Source organism: Saccoglossus kowalevskii, chromosome 18, assembly GCF_978046115.1.
Source record: "Saccoglossus kowalevskii chromosome 18, keSacKowa6.1, whole genome shotgun sequence".
Classification (NCBI taxonomy): domain Eukaryota; kingdom Metazoa; phylum Hemichordata; class Enteropneusta; family Harrimaniidae; genus Saccoglossus; species Saccoglossus kowalevskii.
This window is the reverse complement of record NC_140658.1, coordinates 16,698,562-16,715,911: the sequence shown is the minus strand read 5'-3', so window position 1 is coordinate 16,715,911 and position 17,350 is coordinate 16,698,562. Positions and strand designations below refer to the sequence as shown.

General features: G+C 33.7%; 2 protein-coding genes across 2 annotated transcripts in view; one reads left to right on the top strand and one right to left on the bottom strand.

Moving 5' to 3' along the window:
• LOC100373224 (multifunctional protein CAD-like) overlaps positions 1 to 6,428 on the top strand; it is a 69,813-nt gene extending 63,385 nt beyond the window's left edge. Inside the window, exons 36-39 of the mRNA XM_006819504.3 lie at positions 87 to 242; positions 811 to 912; positions 1,698 to 1,792; positions 3,328 to 6,428. Coding sequence (XP_006819567.2) covers positions 87 to 242; positions 811 to 912; positions 1,698 to 1,792; positions 3,328 to 3,430 — 456 coding nt within the window. The 3' untranslated portion in view covers positions 3,431 to 6,428. The remainder of the gene's footprint in view (positions 1 to 86; positions 243 to 810; positions 913 to 1,697; positions 1,793 to 3,327) is intronic.
• Positions 6,429 to 7,758: 1,330 nt separating this feature from the next.
• Positions 7,759 to 17,350, bottom strand: part of LOC100373822 (ATP-dependent RNA helicase DDX24-like) — a 17,818-nt gene continuing 8,226 nt past the window's right edge. The window contains exons 5-15 of the mRNA XM_085492860.1: positions 16,822 to 17,043; positions 16,593 to 16,703; positions 15,813 to 15,931; positions 14,874 to 14,995; positions 14,414 to 14,535; positions 13,071 to 13,352; positions 12,715 to 12,832; positions 10,886 to 11,060; positions 9,833 to 9,897; positions 8,418 to 8,516; positions 7,759 to 7,953 (exon numbers count right to left, since the gene is read on the bottom strand). Coding sequence (XP_085348986.1) covers positions 7,808 to 7,953; positions 8,418 to 8,516; positions 9,833 to 9,897; positions 10,886 to 11,060; positions 12,715 to 12,832; positions 13,071 to 13,352; positions 14,414 to 14,535; positions 14,874 to 14,995; positions 15,813 to 15,931; positions 16,593 to 16,703; positions 16,822 to 17,043 — 1,581 coding nt within the window. The 3' untranslated portion in view covers positions 7,759 to 7,807. The remainder of the gene's footprint in view (positions 7,954 to 8,417; positions 8,517 to 9,832; positions 9,898 to 10,885; positions 11,061 to 12,714; positions 12,833 to 13,070; positions 13,353 to 14,413; positions 14,536 to 14,873; positions 14,996 to 15,812; positions 15,932 to 16,592; positions 16,704 to 16,821; positions 17,044 to 17,350) is intronic.

Below are 17,350 nucleotides of genomic sequence, written 5' to 3'. Positions count from 1 at the left end.
AAATGACATGCCCTGCCGTGTAGTGAATAATCTTGCTGATATTGATGCCATTTCCAAATTACAATTGTCTTTGATATTCTTTACAGATCACGATGGTCGGTGATCTGAAGCACGGTCGCACTGTACATTCATTGGCTCGTCTATTAACACTGTACAAAATCCAGCTACGCTACGTGTCCCCTGCCAATCTGAAAATGCCCCGACCTGTGTATGACTATGTTAGTGAGAAAGGTATTGCCCAGGTAAGGTTACACAATACTTATTGACAGAATTGTATAATAAAAAAAAACTTTGAAACAGATTACACTATGTAAACTGACAAAACTATCGAAACTGATAACATATGTACTTGTTCGATCCGTTCTTCGTTGCAACAAACACATTATTTCCATATAGATACAGCACTAAGCGCTTTCTTTGGATGGTCAGTAAGCTCATTCAGAGAAAAAGCTAGCGACACATTCATTTCTATATTGGACCATTTTAATTTTATTAAGTAATGTGTCGTTTCTATCGTGAGTTCTGATTCGATGATGCAAATGAGCTGAAGTGAATCTCATCATTGTTTAAGGGCACGCAACATACAGTAAATCGTGGTGAAATCTAAGGCTTCAGCCGAATAAATGGTCTTTGGCTAGATTTTTTTTCATGAATTATTTATTGCAAGACTTGTGCTTGTTAGGTCCTATAATAATCATAAGGGCAATAGAAATTTACAAGCTATTAAAGAGTAAAAAAAAAAAAGCTCATTCAGCAAAAACTTGTGATGTCAACAAAAATGCATGTAATCAAAATTGTACATTTCAATAGGAGGAATATACATCGATAGAAGAAGCGCTGCCAGGCACTGACGTTTTATATATGACGCGTATACAGAGAGAAAGATTCAACACAGAGGACGAATATAAAAGGGTATGTGTCGTACAGTATTACATTCCGTTCACGTCTTGACGATGTTGACATGTAACTAGAATTGATTACGTAGTTGATTTTTAACTGCACCTGCTTTAAAAAAATAGAAACCGTTGCAGTGCAGGGTCTATCCAATGTGTAATTGACGTGAAATGGTGCAATTCACTTTTATCATGTGGCGGCCATTACCGACAAATTTGACTTTCAAGCCCAGCTTTCACATTGATAGAACATATCAGTAGCTCGCCATACGTATCGTTGCAGGGGACATGAAAATGAGGCTTGGAATGCAAATTAGTCAGCAGTGGCCACTATGTGCATCATAAAAGTGCAATTGACAATGTAGCTACTGCTTCTGGAAATGTACGCAGTTTAATAACCACAGTGTACACAGGGACAAATTGTGGCTTCCTCTCTTAAAAACATTAATGAAATGCTCCCTGTTTACGGTTTATGTATGTTCATGCAGTACAGCGTGATGGTGACTTAACTTCCACGCTTTTGCTTTTTCTCATGAAAACTCTTACTTTTAAAAATGTACATCGTTATCATCAATATTTACTGATACTACTAATATTACACATATGTAGTCAGAATACTCTGTAATTTTTAAGAGTTTAGCTTCTTTCCAAGCGCTTTCACTACTTCTGCGTCAAATCAGTGCCTGGAATTGCTGTAAGATGTTTTGTGATTTTGAAAGCTTGGTATGCTATAGCTCTAGGCCAGTGTCAAGTTGTTTGATTTGTGTAATGTAATGTTCTCATTTATAATGTCTTATTTTCTAGGTTGCTGGTCACTTTGTCTTGACTCCGCATATCATGACCCGTGCTAAAGACAGGATGGTGGTGATGCATCCGTTGCCAAGAGTGAATGAAATCAGGTCAGAATTATAGCAGTCTCCCCTTTAAATTGCAGCAAGTCTTGAAAGTATTGGGGCAGCAAGTTTGCAAACTTTCTGTGAAACTTCATAAAGTTATTTAAAATATTGTGTTTTTTTTAGAAATGACTAGATTCAAATAGTAAGTCATCTTCTTTAGTAAAAAAATCAATGTAGTTAACGAATTTTTGAGCAAGTTTGCTAACTTGCTGCCCCAATTTTTTAGAGACTACCTGTTAATATTTGAATTTGAGTACAACCAGAGGTACAATGTACATTACTTGGGGTTTGCAACTCGCATAGTACTGTATGGTGACATCATGTCAAGATCCCATTCAAGTCTCTTCTCGTAGATAGCGAGACTGAGGCTACGACCTTCTGACATGATATATATCAATGTTCAAGGTTTGTAATGAAAAAATAACACTTTTCTTGCCACTATCAGTGAAAAATGTAATACATGGAAAATGTACAGAAAATATAGTTCTCGTAATCCGTCATATCGTGGGCAGCTATTTTGATCCACCTGGACATCTCAGTATCCTAGTTACCTTGGGCATGCGCATTTTTCTGAGTTGGAACGCTTATGCGAGAGCGAGATTGTGACGGGATCTTGGTATCATGTCACTGTAGTTGCAAACCCCAAGTAATGTACCTCTGGTACAACGCATATTAAAATTCATATTTGCAAGGGATCTAAGTAAAGTGTAGAATTGTACAGAACAAAATCTTGGAAGACCATCATGAAATGAAGGGGGCCTTGCATGTATATTTCGCTAGGAGTCAGCGTGCCTTCGTGACGCATTTTGCATAATATAAAGATAAAACTTTGATGTGTGGGAACAGGCCCATGGAAAATTAAACTAGGGTCCTTGGGAAAGTTGTAGGAGCATCTGGCTCCCTCTATTTTCATCCCTATTTGCTGTATGACTGTTTTATTTTTGAGGAATAAATTAAGCAAATTTCCCTTAATTCTTGAGGACTTCGGGGACGTATCACTACCTGCCATATTGTGATTTCCCTTGATCTCATTCAGTTGAAACGCTTTAGAATTGTACTCACATCTGTTTTAAAGTGATGCAAGTTAAATGGTATAGCTACCGGTACATGCGTGCATTCTTTATAAGCTATCACACACTGTTATCACACACTGTCATCAAGTTATCACACACTGTCATCAAGTTATCACACACTGTCATCAAGTTATCCCACACTGTCATCAAGTTATCCCACACTGTCATCAAGTTATCACACACTGTCATCAAGTTATCACACACTGTCATCAAGTTATCACACACTGTCATCAAGTTATCACACACTGTCATCAAGTTATCACACACTGTCATCAAGTTATCACACACTGTCATCAAGTTATCACACACTGTCATCAAGTTATCACACACTGTCATCAAGTTATCACACACTGTCATCAAGTTATTTTGCTAATAAAGCTCATTGGTGTCAATGTGGAATTTTTCTCTATTATGTGGATTTAGAGGATGTGTTGTAACTCAGTATTTTGCTTTCGTCTTTTTCAGTCCGGCTGTTGACTCTGATCCTAGAGCGGCTTATTTCCGTCAAGCAGAATGCGGAATGTACGTGAGAATGGCTCTGCTTGCAATGGTTATGGGAAAATGCTGAATATGGAACTTGTTTTTGTACCAAAAAAAAAAAAAATGTTATGATTTACCTGAAATGTTGGTCTGCTAGTTATTAGCGAAGATTATCTAGTAGTTTTTACAGGTCTTTGCCCTACTATATTGAGACACGATATATAACTTGACGTCTGTGTTTATAAACAATCAAAAAAAACGTCGAAATATGCCTTATAAAATGGAGTTTTTGTTTAGAATAAAAGCACAGTCATAGATACTGTCATAACCATCAATAATTTAAAATAAAAAAATATTGAAAAAAAACACATTGAACGTATGCTAACCCCTTAAAGCCGACACAATGTTAATGATTACCTTGTTCATTGTATGCCAGTTATTCCCATATTGCATTGCAAGTTTAAGATAAATTGCTTACCTCGTGTCATATGTGTACCCACAATGCAATGTAACCTTGTAGTGAAAATGTTCTAAAAATACCCACCCAGTGATAAATTCTATTTTGTTCAGAAAATTGTAATGTGAAGTAATTTTGGTATTTTTTCTGATCTCTTAAAATATTTGGGACCACACTCATAATTTGTTAATCCAGAGGTTCATAGATGAAGTTGACAAGCGACAAAGATATTTTTTGAAGTTCATAGGTGAAAAGTTCATAGGTGAAAAATTGAATTGCTATATTTTTTTTCAGCTGAGATTTATTTATAGGGCTTGTATTGTACGTTTATATCATCTAAAAGGTTAAACTTGCTCATTTCTATCATTGAACTTTTCTGTGATTACCGACTCGCATCCATAGTATTCATTACTCTCGCAGAATGGGGTCATCGCATATCAACTTCAATGGTTATAAAAATTAGTACACAATCTTATAAAACAAATTAATTACAAATGAGAATCTTTTGTTCTATTCTTATTTAAATGAAATATCTCTAATCATACATACATTATTAAATCTTTGTCTGCCACATTGCCAAATAAAATTCTCTCAGTACTGTTTCATGGCAATGATTTCTATAGATTTCCTTGAATCATTTAGTTAGCACTCCCAGCCTTATTGAGGTGTCTATTTTTCACATTGAAAGAATGAATTTCTATAGTACCATCACATTAATGTTTTGTAACCTTTACGGTATAGAGGTGTTTATTTAATTAAACCAGGTTTCCTTTTGTTGAATATTAATAACTGCCACAAAACATTTTAAAGATGATAGCTCTTCCAATTTGTCTAAGTATTGCAAGAATTTGTATAATTTCATTTTTAACACCAAACTATTCCCAGTCTAACGAGTGGTGCTGAATGTCTGTCCACGAAAATCGAGTCCGTAGAAATGTCATCGTCTAGAATATAAATACAAATTGATATTCATTATGGCGTCAAACTTAGTGTGGTTGTATATGATTCTTAAATTAAACTTTTTTCGGAATAGGTTTACAGGGTTCCACACTAGATTTGAGGCTGGTTTTAACCACTACCTGTACTTATCAAGCTAGGTCCATTATGGCTGCTGATGCACTTTCTTCCATACCATATCAAATTAAATAGAATCTCAACACATTTTACTCGTTTTGATATATATTTGTCTTTGAAAGTTATAAATGTATACGAAAATCAATTTTGCTTCAGACAGCAATCTTACTAATTTTGAAAAAAACTGACATTCGTTAATTTTATTGTATTTATACGAGTCAAGTAGTATTCCCTTAAATGTCATTGGTATATGGACATTAAATGCATAATTTGGCCAACATTTATTAATAAAATTGTCCAGCAATAACAGAAGACCAACCCTTTCTAAAAACAAACTGTACGAATGTATTATTAATTTCAAATTAAATCAGTACACTGTAACCATTATCTAGTGTAATTATGGATAAGAACATTCGATTCGAACAAAAAAAGTAAACTAAAAACAGTGACACGCTTAATCATGCTGTTGCGATGTTGAAATAATTTCTCAAGGGATTTGTTCATGCAATTCCTTAAGGTTTACAACAATTCACAAAAAAAAAATGCAGAAGAATAACATGCAAATTCTTTACACATTTTTCTCGTTTTAACTCTTGCGCTGTACCACACTCAATGATTAAACCTGTATTTTTAGTAAGATCTTGTGTCCATGACAAACCATCAAGTTAATACAGTTGGCCATATAATAAACAGCTTTTTGTCAAAATTTTCTAAATTTAGTCGCTATTTTTGTCAGAAAATTGTTCTATTCAATTTTTTGATAGCTTCCATGTTTGTAGAGTTAGGACTTTTGAAACTTGATAATCATCGAATAGATTTGAAATGAATTTTTGAAAAAAAAATGTAATGACTATATCAATGCAATTTTTTGAGGGGTTTTTGGTGTTGGTATTTTACTTAGTGAAGGAATGTGGTGAGCTTTAAATTCGTCAAGATTTCAATACAAAATGGTTGCCAGAGTGAATTCATGAAAGTTTCATATTGAGACTAACTTTATGTAAAGTATTTGCTTAGCAAAATGTGATGTTGAATGTTCGGAGTAATTTTACTACCTCCTATATGGTGGTATGCTAATTAAATATAAATCTCTTCTCTTCAGTGTCGAAAAAAAAAATCACTTTTATACTCATTTATCCACATCATATTTATTCCTCAGTTTTAGTCATTTGAACTGTTGATGTATGAATTAAACAATTTTGAAGTATATATTCACCTTTCCATATCCTCGCAAACTCTTGTGGATATGTTGCATCCATATTTATCACAAATATGCCGATTGTATCTTGTTGTCTGTTACTGTTAAGCACATTTTATATTGTATTTTGACGTTTTATGGACAAAAACATAAAGAAATTTATTATAATTGCGATATTGATTTGCCACCACGATTAGAAAGTTTTGTCATAGTTTATCAATTACAGGTGATTTTGTTGGATGAAATATTTGTTTCATTTAAGTAGACTCTAAATAGTTGATGCGATAAATATAATTTTTTTGTCACCTTGTGTAGTCGATTATCACTGTATGTTACCAATAAAAGGCTGCGACACCTTGATATACATTTGTTTAGTGTTCATTCTCTGAATGTCTGATCATACATTGCTACTTTAATAGTGCAGCAAGCAATTCATCCTCTCATTGTGCAACTGTCCCTGTAGTTACCCAAATCTGTTTCAATTGTCAGTATTTTGTAAATTTCACAAAAGGCAGAGTTTACAAGACCATTGAAGTAACGCGGCAATAGTGGAAAAGTACATGTGCACATCATCTGAACGTAAATATATAGTGGTTTCAACTACTTTGTCAACTTTCATTCACCTGGTTCATAAATACCAGATCTACTTGTGCACAAACTGGTTATTTACATATCATGTGTGAAGTTGCAGAAATTGTACCAGTCTTGGTCATGTGACTATTTTTTTATACGTATGCAGAATGTAATTGCTACAAATAACCGTGCAACATCTGTAGTTGATGAGTTCAAAAAAGCATTTCGAACACTACAGACTGAGCTATTGAATTTCCAATTGAGGTTGTTTGGGAGGGGGCAAAAGATCGTTTCAACGTCAAGTGGTATGATTTGAATTATTCAAACACTCACCATATGCAAACTACCATCAGATCAACACAATCCTGGGGTCGTTTTAATGATTGCACAAGATTTACACCACTTTAGTAGTACTATAAGGTTATCACAAGAATTCACAAAGACAGTATGTAGAGGTTGATGCAAACATGTACTGCCCATGTGGTAACTATTGCTGAGATTTTTCAATGATGAAGTCCCTGTTAGTTTTTGGTCAAGCGTGACAGACAAATGGGCGAGGAAAATTTTAAATAAAAACAAAATAGTTGCCTATGACTATTCGAAATATGAATGGCTCAGAACTTCATTCAGTCACAGATGAAGGCTAAAAAATATATTCATATGAATAAATAAAATGTGTACAGTGGCTTTTATTGTAAACTTGACACTGATATATGCTTTGGAATATACATTATGTAAATGTACTATTAGTCAATGCAAATCTACCTTATACAAGATTGTGATTGTGATTGGCTACCCAACTCTACCAATCAGAAAGCAGCTTGTCTGTTGGCAGGTTTTTCTAACATCAAATTCTGGTTTAAACAGGATTGACATAAGATGTATACAGAGATGTCAGTCACGGTCACCACCAGAGTAGATCATCTCTACATCTGACTGAACCTGAAATTACAACTCAAACTGCAGTTCTTCTGTGATGGGATTTGTGCACCAATCAGTGCATGTCTTACTAGAAAGTGGTCTGAAACAAGAATTCTGGTTGGTTGAGATCCTACAAGACTTGAACATGATTTGCACAAGTGATGGAATTAAAACCAATAAAAACGTACATCAGATATTAATCAAAATGGTTCACTTTTGTTTAATATAATCATTATACATTTTATTCACTTATTCTTTTTCTTCCTTTTATGTTTGTTTTTCTGTTTTGACCCTTTCGGAAACCGGACCAGAGGTGTTTTCTTCATTCCATGGGTACCTTGTTTCACTGCATCAACAGCATCTGTAGCGCTTTTACCAACTGCAGATGAAACTGAGAGAACAAATTGTGTTTAAGTTGTAGAAAATTGATAAACATTTGATTTGAGAACACAGAATTTGAGAAGGAATAATGTTATAGAAATTTCATCGACACAAAACCTATTTGCATGCACATAGAAGAGGAATGATCAAAAGAGGTTAACAAAACAAATCGTCTTCTAACAAATAAATAAAATGGGAAAACCAATCAACAAAAAGTGTGTATCACTATGAATATGACAACATCAGAACTATTCTACAAAGATGCATTGCAGAGAAAAATTAGACATGATCATTTTTTGGACTGGATCGAAGATATGAGCTGATTTACATTTTACCTCCATGCACGTTCATTTCTGCCCGAAGCAAGCATTGCATGTATTGAAAATTATGAAAAAATTGCTGCTTATGGATGTGGGTTTAAAAAACCCTGGAGAAAGATGACAAATGTATAGTCTGTTCAAACAGGATAAATACCTTGTTTATATGGCATGGTAAACTGACCCCCTCTTGTTGGGTACTGTGCAGAAAACCCTTTTGGGAAAAGAGTGGTCTTCAACATTGAATTCAAATTACCTACAAAACATAAAATATTGAACTGTTATTGAATGTTACCTAAAATTATTCTCAGTGATAAACAAACTGGTAGGAATTCCTTTTGTGACCCTTGTTAAAAATTTTAAAGTTAAAAATCCCTGATTGCATACTACCTGTATACTAGGTAACGAGTATTACTTTTAAGTGTAAAACTCAAACTGTTTGGAATCACTAATTTATGAATATTCATGATATGATTTGCATAAATCAGGTTTTGAGAAATATACTTCTTGGTGAAAATTAAACCTTCAAACTTGATCTCCACTTCTGGTCTGATATTTTCTCTGGATAATGGTGAAACCGTCAGAATCCAAATTCTCAAGACTATTCACAAGAATCCAATTTTGCACATTTATAACTTGTCAACGAGTTGAATATTCTTACAGACTGACTCAGGTTATTTTAGTCTTTTCACTGCGAGGGCGCTGTACATTTTTGCATGTGTATTATTCTATAATAGGTGAACAATTGCAAAATTTCAAAAACAGTGCCTTGTAGAAATTTCAAGATCAGTGTTGAGTCTTGTAATGTTCTTAAATAATGATTATGAGACAGTTTATCTGAGGGAAAAGACTGGTTTGTTTATTTAACCAACTGATGACTGCTCCTTGGTTGCTAGGCGCTACTGAGCATGCCCACATATTTAATTACAAGACAAGGTCACAGGTCACAATAATACAGCAGTGGAATACTACAAGTGGTTCACTAACATGTTGATATTTTTGAATCAATGGAATACACACATGACCATTATGGTACTAAATGATTGAAATGTAAATTTACATAATCTGAGAAATAATTTTAGTGCATTTTATGAAGTCACTAAAATTTAGGTTGAACGTAAAAATGGTGAAGAGGGTGATAACTTCAAAGCATGCCAATAAATCGGTGACACTTTTGTTTTTTACTTTTAACCACCAGTTCCTTCTTTTCATCACAAAATTATAAAAAAAGTCCTCTTTATAGTCTGCACTTTCCCTCAGAAGATTGAGACAAAAATAACCAATGTTTTTGAGTCAAATCCATAATTATTCATTACCAGCATTATTGTAGAATATAGGAAAAAGTTCCAAAAAAATTTGGTCTGGTGGTGAAAAGTTTGAACAATGAAAACATCAGTCTGAGACCACTCAACAAGATAAAGTTTGGAAAATGCATCATGAGAAAAATGTTCACCGACACTAATAAGAATAAACAGAACAGCAAGAAAGTGTCAGTTTGTTATACTGTTCATCAGTACTGATAACTGACCGAGAAAACTAGTGAGAAAAGATTACTTCCTTGATTTTACTTACTTCTAAGTGATTTCAAATGTTTGCGATGATCTTTCTGTTCTGCACTGTCCCCAAGATCGTGTAAACTGGGTTTGTTAGTTAAGAAAAATATGATAACGCATACATCCCCAGTGATTGCTATCAATAGGTGATTTTCCGTACAATTGCGAGATCTCGCGAGATGCATGAAAGACGCGCGTCGAACGTCTGCCGCAAAAATCGAACGATTTGATTTTGAAATAGAATTTCTTTATTTCGTAGCTTACATTGACCGGCCGATCTTCGACAGAAGAATATTGCTTCCGAATACCCTTACTTAATCGAAATTGCCTATCATCAAATGTGGACAGCACATTATTAAGCATGGAAATGTCCCCGAAATACTTTCGCGTTTGTCGAATCCCACGCGATGTTTGACGCGACTACGACGCTATGACCTTTGTTTGTCCTGTTTTTACGTTCGATTTCACGCATAACACGTGATTCTCGCAGTGAACGGAAAATGGTCTATCAGCGACAAATGGTAGGACTAATCTGGCACTGTAATGTGCCCCGCTGGTTACAAGATTATATGCTACATGCAAAGGTTACACACTCGGAGATTTAACACATTTACAGTAGGTCAAATTTAACAGTTTTATGACAACCACATTTAGTGATATTAACCTGTTCACCACCAGTTCCCTCTTTTCATCACAAACTCACAAAATAGTCTTGTTTATAGTCTGAACTTTCCTTCAGATGATTGGGACAAAAATAGCCAAATATTTTGAGTAAAACTGAAAATCGTCTCAAATTTTGTCTGTTGCCTCAAAAATTAAGGTTCATTTCCAGAAATATTAATGTATACAAGAAAAAAGTGCAGAATAATTTTGGTGAGAAAGTCTTTTACTGAAAAAGGTTAACTTCACATCAAACAAGTCCAGAAAGCACCACAAATATGTAATATAGATACAGTGCAAACTTTCATGTATTTCCATAGGATGACTCAATAAAGTGTTTAAAATACAAAAAACAAGATCCTCTAAGTTCGCTATTGTTTTTCATTTTAATATGGCCGCCTTAAAAGGATACCAATCTTCATCTAGTTCTATATCGAGTTCCTCTGCATTTCTTGTAAACCAATCATTTTGATGTTTTAATTTCTGGAATTTGTGATCCATTTTGTCAATTTTTCTGGTTAATTTGACCCTTTCCTTGACTGCAGCTAAATACTTCAGTTCAACTGGAAAAACAGGCATGTCATCATCTGAAAAAAAAAAATGTATTTGTAATAAGAAAAATCTGAATAATGCTGTTTTGCTATCAAATTTGATCATAATTACATCACATACACATGTGGGTATATTCAGCTGAATTTCAATGTATAGTGTATTGTGAATACATCATGTAGTGACTAAAATACCCAAAATGAATCATTCAGAGGCATTTGATATTGGCAATACAACAAACCAGCATACATAAAATGATATATTCATATAACTATCAAGTATATATTCAGATATACCCATAGTATATTGTAAATACATCATCATCAACCGGCCAGCATGCATATATTCAGATATACCCATAGTATACTGTAAATACATCGTCAACCAACTATCATGCATATAGTATATTGTAAATACATCATCATCAATCAGCCAGCATGCATATATTCAGATATACCCATAGTATACTGTAAATACATCGTCAACCAACTATCATGCATATAGTATATTGTAAATACATCATCAACTAGCCAGCATTCATATATTCAGATATACCCATAGTATATTGTAAATACATCATCATCAATCAGCCAGCATGCATATATTCAGATATACCCATAGTATACTGTAAATACATCGTCAACCAACTATCATGCATATAGTATATTGTAAATACATCATCAACTAGCCAGCATTCATATATATTCAGATATACCCATAGTATATTGTAAATACATCATCATCAATCAGCCAGCATGCATATATTCAGATATACCCATAGTATACTGTAAATACATCGTCAACCAACTATCATGCATATAGTATATTGTAAATACATCATCAACTAGCCAGCATTCATATATTCAGATATACCCATAGTATATTGTAAATACATCATCATCAATCAGCCAGCATGCATATATTCAGATATACCCATAGTATACTGTAAATACATCGTCAACCAACTATCATGCATACAGTATATTGTAAATACATCATCAACTAGCCAGCATTCATATATTCAGATATACCCATAGTATATTGTAAATACATCATCATCAATCAGCCAGCATGCATATATTCAGATATACCCATAGTATACTGTAAATACATCGTCAACCAACTATCATGCATATAGTATATTGTAAATACATCATCAACCAGCCAGCATTCATATATTCAGATATACTCATAGTATATTGTAAATACATCATCATCAACCAGCAAGCATGCATATATTCAGATATACCCATAGTATACTGTAAATACATCGTCAACCAACTATCATGCATATAGTATATTGTAAATACATCATCAACTAGCCAGCATTCATATATATTCAGATATACCCATAGTATATTGTAAATACATCATCATCAATCAGCCAGCATGCATATATTCAGATATACCCATAGTATACTGTAAATACATCGTCAACCAACTATCATGCATATAGTATATTGTAAATACATCATCAACCAGCCAGCATTCATATATTCAGATATACTCATAGTATATTGTAAATACATCATCATCAACCAGCAAGCATGCATATATTCAGATACACCCATAGTATATTGTAAATACATCATGTATATTTTCAGATACATCCATAGTATATTGTAAATACATCATCATGTATATTTTCAGATACATCCATAGTATATTCAGAATATCACACTAAGTCTATACCTTTGTTTAACGTTTTACACATTCTTCTATAAAATCCAGAATCATCGGGACCGATTAACATTAAACTCAGACCCGCTTTAGTGGCACGTGCTGTCCGCCCGCTACGATGAACGTACGTCTAGAAAGAGATAAGAATATATGAGAAATGATCAGCAGATCAAAAGTAAGTTTAGGTGAGATAAACATATAGACTTCTCTAGCCGTGGCAATTTTATAATTCTTTCTTAAATATTGGTCTGATGCGAAATTACCACTGGTTTATTCTGAAGCATATTAATTTATAGAAAAGGCGCATTCTAGGAGTTGTTATATTTTATGATAATCATTATGTATGACTATTAAATATCTTCACCCACCTCTGACGTCCTCGGCACTTGGTAATGTACAACATGTTGAACATTTGGAATATCCAATCCCCTGGCAGCGACGTCTGTTGCCAATAGCAACCCATGGGGATTTGACGTAAATCGTTCAAGATTTTTCAGTCTTTGTTTTTGATGCATGTTTGCGTGTAACGGCAGTGGATTACATTGTAATAACGTTAGTATCGATATAAGTCGTCGTATGCAGTCTATACTATTAGTAAAGACTAGTGTCCGTCCGGGATATTGCAATAAGAAATAATATAAATAGAAATCCTGTGGAGGAAAACAAAATTATATTTTATAAGAGATTGCACAGACAGACAGACGAATGGAATCCAAATCACGAGCTCCCTTTCAGACTCAGTTCAATGAGGGCTAAAAATACATACCAACACTACACGAACACTGCCTCATATCACAGTCTCTACAGACTGATCTAGAAAGGGCAAGGTGTAAATCTCTCCAATCTTGTACACAGTGCAACAGTAATGGTATACAAGACTGTTGCAAGTTTCAAATAAATTTGGCACTCTTTCAAACAAACTGATTGAGGGACAGTGCTCATATCACTGAATAAATTTGAACTGTTCAAATATTATTATGCTGTGACTAGACATTAAGCCAATTGTGATATTTTCAAGATGGGTCCAATGTGACATATAAAATATCACGATATTTAAGTATCCATTGCATCCTCCTTAAGTTTTACGTTTCTGTGTATGTTTTAGCAACATAACACTATATTATGAAAGAAAAATCCCTTGTTCAAAATATTCAAAAAAAACTTTTTATCAAATTTGAAACTCACTTAAATGGAATACATCAGTAGTGTGTGTGCTTACGTAGAAGACAGAAATGTTTCGAATACTAAGTGTATGTACTTACAAACTGGTAAATGGCAGAGGTGTCTATTAGTGGTCAATAAAGATTCTATTTTACTGATCAAGCCTATGATAATATATTACTGTGGAATATTTTATTTTCGCTTGGAATTCATTTTCAATATGATTCAGTGGAAATAACATCCAGCGAATATATCTTTTTCCTATAATTTACATTCAACTTGTCAAAAATCAGTGAAAATAAATTCCATACAAAACACCAAAAAGTCTAATCCAATTAAATCCAGCTAAAATAAAGTATTTTAAAGTATACTGCTGGTCCATGGCAGAAATTCTGCATACAATAAATACAATTTTGTGAACAATTTTATTAAAAATGTCCTTCTGATACAACAAATACAGTATCAATATAAGATCATTTCAATTAATATGATTCAATGGAATTCAACCTGTGATGAACACGTGAACACTAACAGACATCATACTGAATACCTTTTCATCTGTAGAGCAATTAATTCTTGCTTCAGTCAGCGTATCCACGACAACATCCTTTTTTGTTAAATCAATCACTTTTAATTTATCTTCTCGAACTCCAATTTTATCAATTAGTGAATCTGAAAATAAGTAGTATGCATATCACATGATCTATCAAAAAACACAACCTACTATATGCGAATCATTCTAACAACATCCATTGGCTACTGTATATCACATGACTCTGCATATGTTAATTTAACAACATCCATTGGCTACTGTGCATCACATGACTCTGCATATGTTAATTTAACAACATCCATTGGCTACTGTGCATCACATGACTCTGCATATGTTAATTTAACAACATCCATTGGCTACTGTATATCACATGACTCTGCATATGTTAATTTAACATCACCCATTGGCTACTGCGCATCACATGACATACATTTATCGTCAGTAAATAAATACATACCCAGTTTTTGTGTCTTGTTCATGTCAAACTTTCCTTTCATTAATTTTCGTTTTGGTCCCAGGTGCACCATAGTTAGCGTGGCTGAGAACACAAATGTCTGCCTTTTGTGTGTTTTTTTACTTCTGTAAATTAACACAGCACATAATCAATAATTTACACCAAATTACTATACTATATAGTGTCTAAATCAAATACTGTGGAATACTTTATTTTAGCTGGAATTAATTTTCGCTGAAAAAGCTTTTTGAGTGTTTTGTAAGACTTTTTGGGTGTTATGTTATTAAATTTATTTTTACTGATTTTTGATGAGTTGAATGTATAAAAATAGGAAAAAAGGTATATTCGCTGTATTTTAGTTTCACTGAGGCAAAAATAGCAAAAATAAAGTACAATGTATTCTACAGTATCAAAATTTTCCATTTTTTACCAATTTGCAAATCTGCATCTGATGATATTAATTTTAAAGTTTATTCATTATTATTATAACATTATTAAAAATGTGACCTAGTGGAATGTTTCTTTTTTTCAACAATGCCGATTCTTGCCAAATAAACAAATTAGTCATTTACGGTAATGTCACAGAGTATGAATTGAATTATTAAGGAGTAGCTGACAGAGCATGTATTTACTGTTGTATGTAAATTAACCTCAGTTTAGCTGATTGCTGATTGAACCTTTCAATTCACCATTTTTGTCATGGTATTAAAGTCAGTAACTGAAATGTTACAAATCCTTAGTGAAATTGAGTTACCATTACAACTCAAATTTTACTTCATTGAATTATCAATATTTAACAATACATGTAGCGTACAATCACAGATAATACATCCCCACAATACCATGGTGCAATTCCAGTGACTGACAGCTTTATTTAAAGTATCGGTAAATCAGGAACACATTTAAGTGCCATTGTCATGGAAACAGGGAAACTATACTAACCCATTGATTAAGTCTATTATAGAAGTCAACTCAGCGAAGTGACCACGTTCCACCATTCTATCTGCTTCATCTATAACAAGATATCTGACATCACTGACTGAGTTCAGATAAGTGTCACCCTAGAATCAGAACAGACAATTTCACAATAAATAGATTTGGGAAGAATTGGAGGGAAAAAAATTAAAATAGGTGAAGAACCTTACCATGGTTACAGCATATGAATTAATTGTTAATCTGAAACAGGGGTTTATGAATTTGGACATAATATGTGTGACTGATTTTATTAAATCAAAGCTGGTGCACTTCCAATCCTTTTCATGATCTAATCATAGTTGGCTGATTGGCGGCCATTTTCAACAAAATAATCAACAATGTCTCCAACATGAATGGAATGTCAGGAATTAATTAATAATGACATATGTAAAATAAGCACAATATAATACTTAAGGGAACTAATTCTCAAAAATATTTTTAGTATGAGCTCTCTGATAGCTTGAAGTATCAAGCAGACCCAGAAGACCAAAATGCCTGAGATGTCTTTTATAAGTTATGATTGTTCAGTGATTGTACATGTATGTGTGAATATTTTTCATGTTTTGGAAATGCATTCAATAATATTGAATTTGATATATCTGTTAGGGAGTAAACATATTCACTCAAAAACTATGAAATTAAAAGGACATATGAGGGAATATAATATTCTTTACTTAAAGACTATGATGGTCCAGCCCACCCATCACTGTACTGTACTCCAATTAAAACATGATAGTGAATCTCTACCTGTTGTACAAGTTCCCATAGTCTACCAGGTGTTGCTATGACAACCTGTGGCTTTTTCTTCAAAATTCTTTCTTGTTTTTGCTTCGACATACCTCCAACGACTACTGCAATCTGAGGAGGGTAACAAAATTTAGAATATACATAACTCTGGCGACAAAGCTCTGGCTTGAAAAATGCAATATATATTAGACTGAAATTTATATGATGAGTATACTAGTAAACAACATACGTGTATTCCGGTATATTTGGCAACTTTAACAAGATGGTTTCTGACTTGTATCGCTAATTCCCTGGTAGGTGTCAATACCAATGCTAACAAGTCATTACAACCCTGATGCTGGTGGTCTTCGCCAGTCTCCAAATCTTTCACTTTGCGCCTCTTTTCTTTTTCTTGTATGTTTAATATATGGTGCAGGATAGGAATACCGAAAGCCAATGTTTTACCGCTTCCCTAAAAAACACAGCACGAATATTAGTTAAATAGAATATACTAGAGAAATAGGGACGGGAAACAGTGGCAAACACCTGAGTGATGGTTAAGTGGTTAGTGTCAAGTTTGATTTCCCGACGAGACTGGTCACTCAGTAGTACGAAAAAGAGTACAGACTGTCCTACCTTCCAAACGCGCCATATTAGGTTTGGAAGACTGGTTTGCACATATACAACGTCTCTTACTGTGTCACGTTCTATTACGCCATATGATAATTTTTGATACTGTAAAATACTTTATTTTCACTTGGAATTTATTTTCGCTGAAG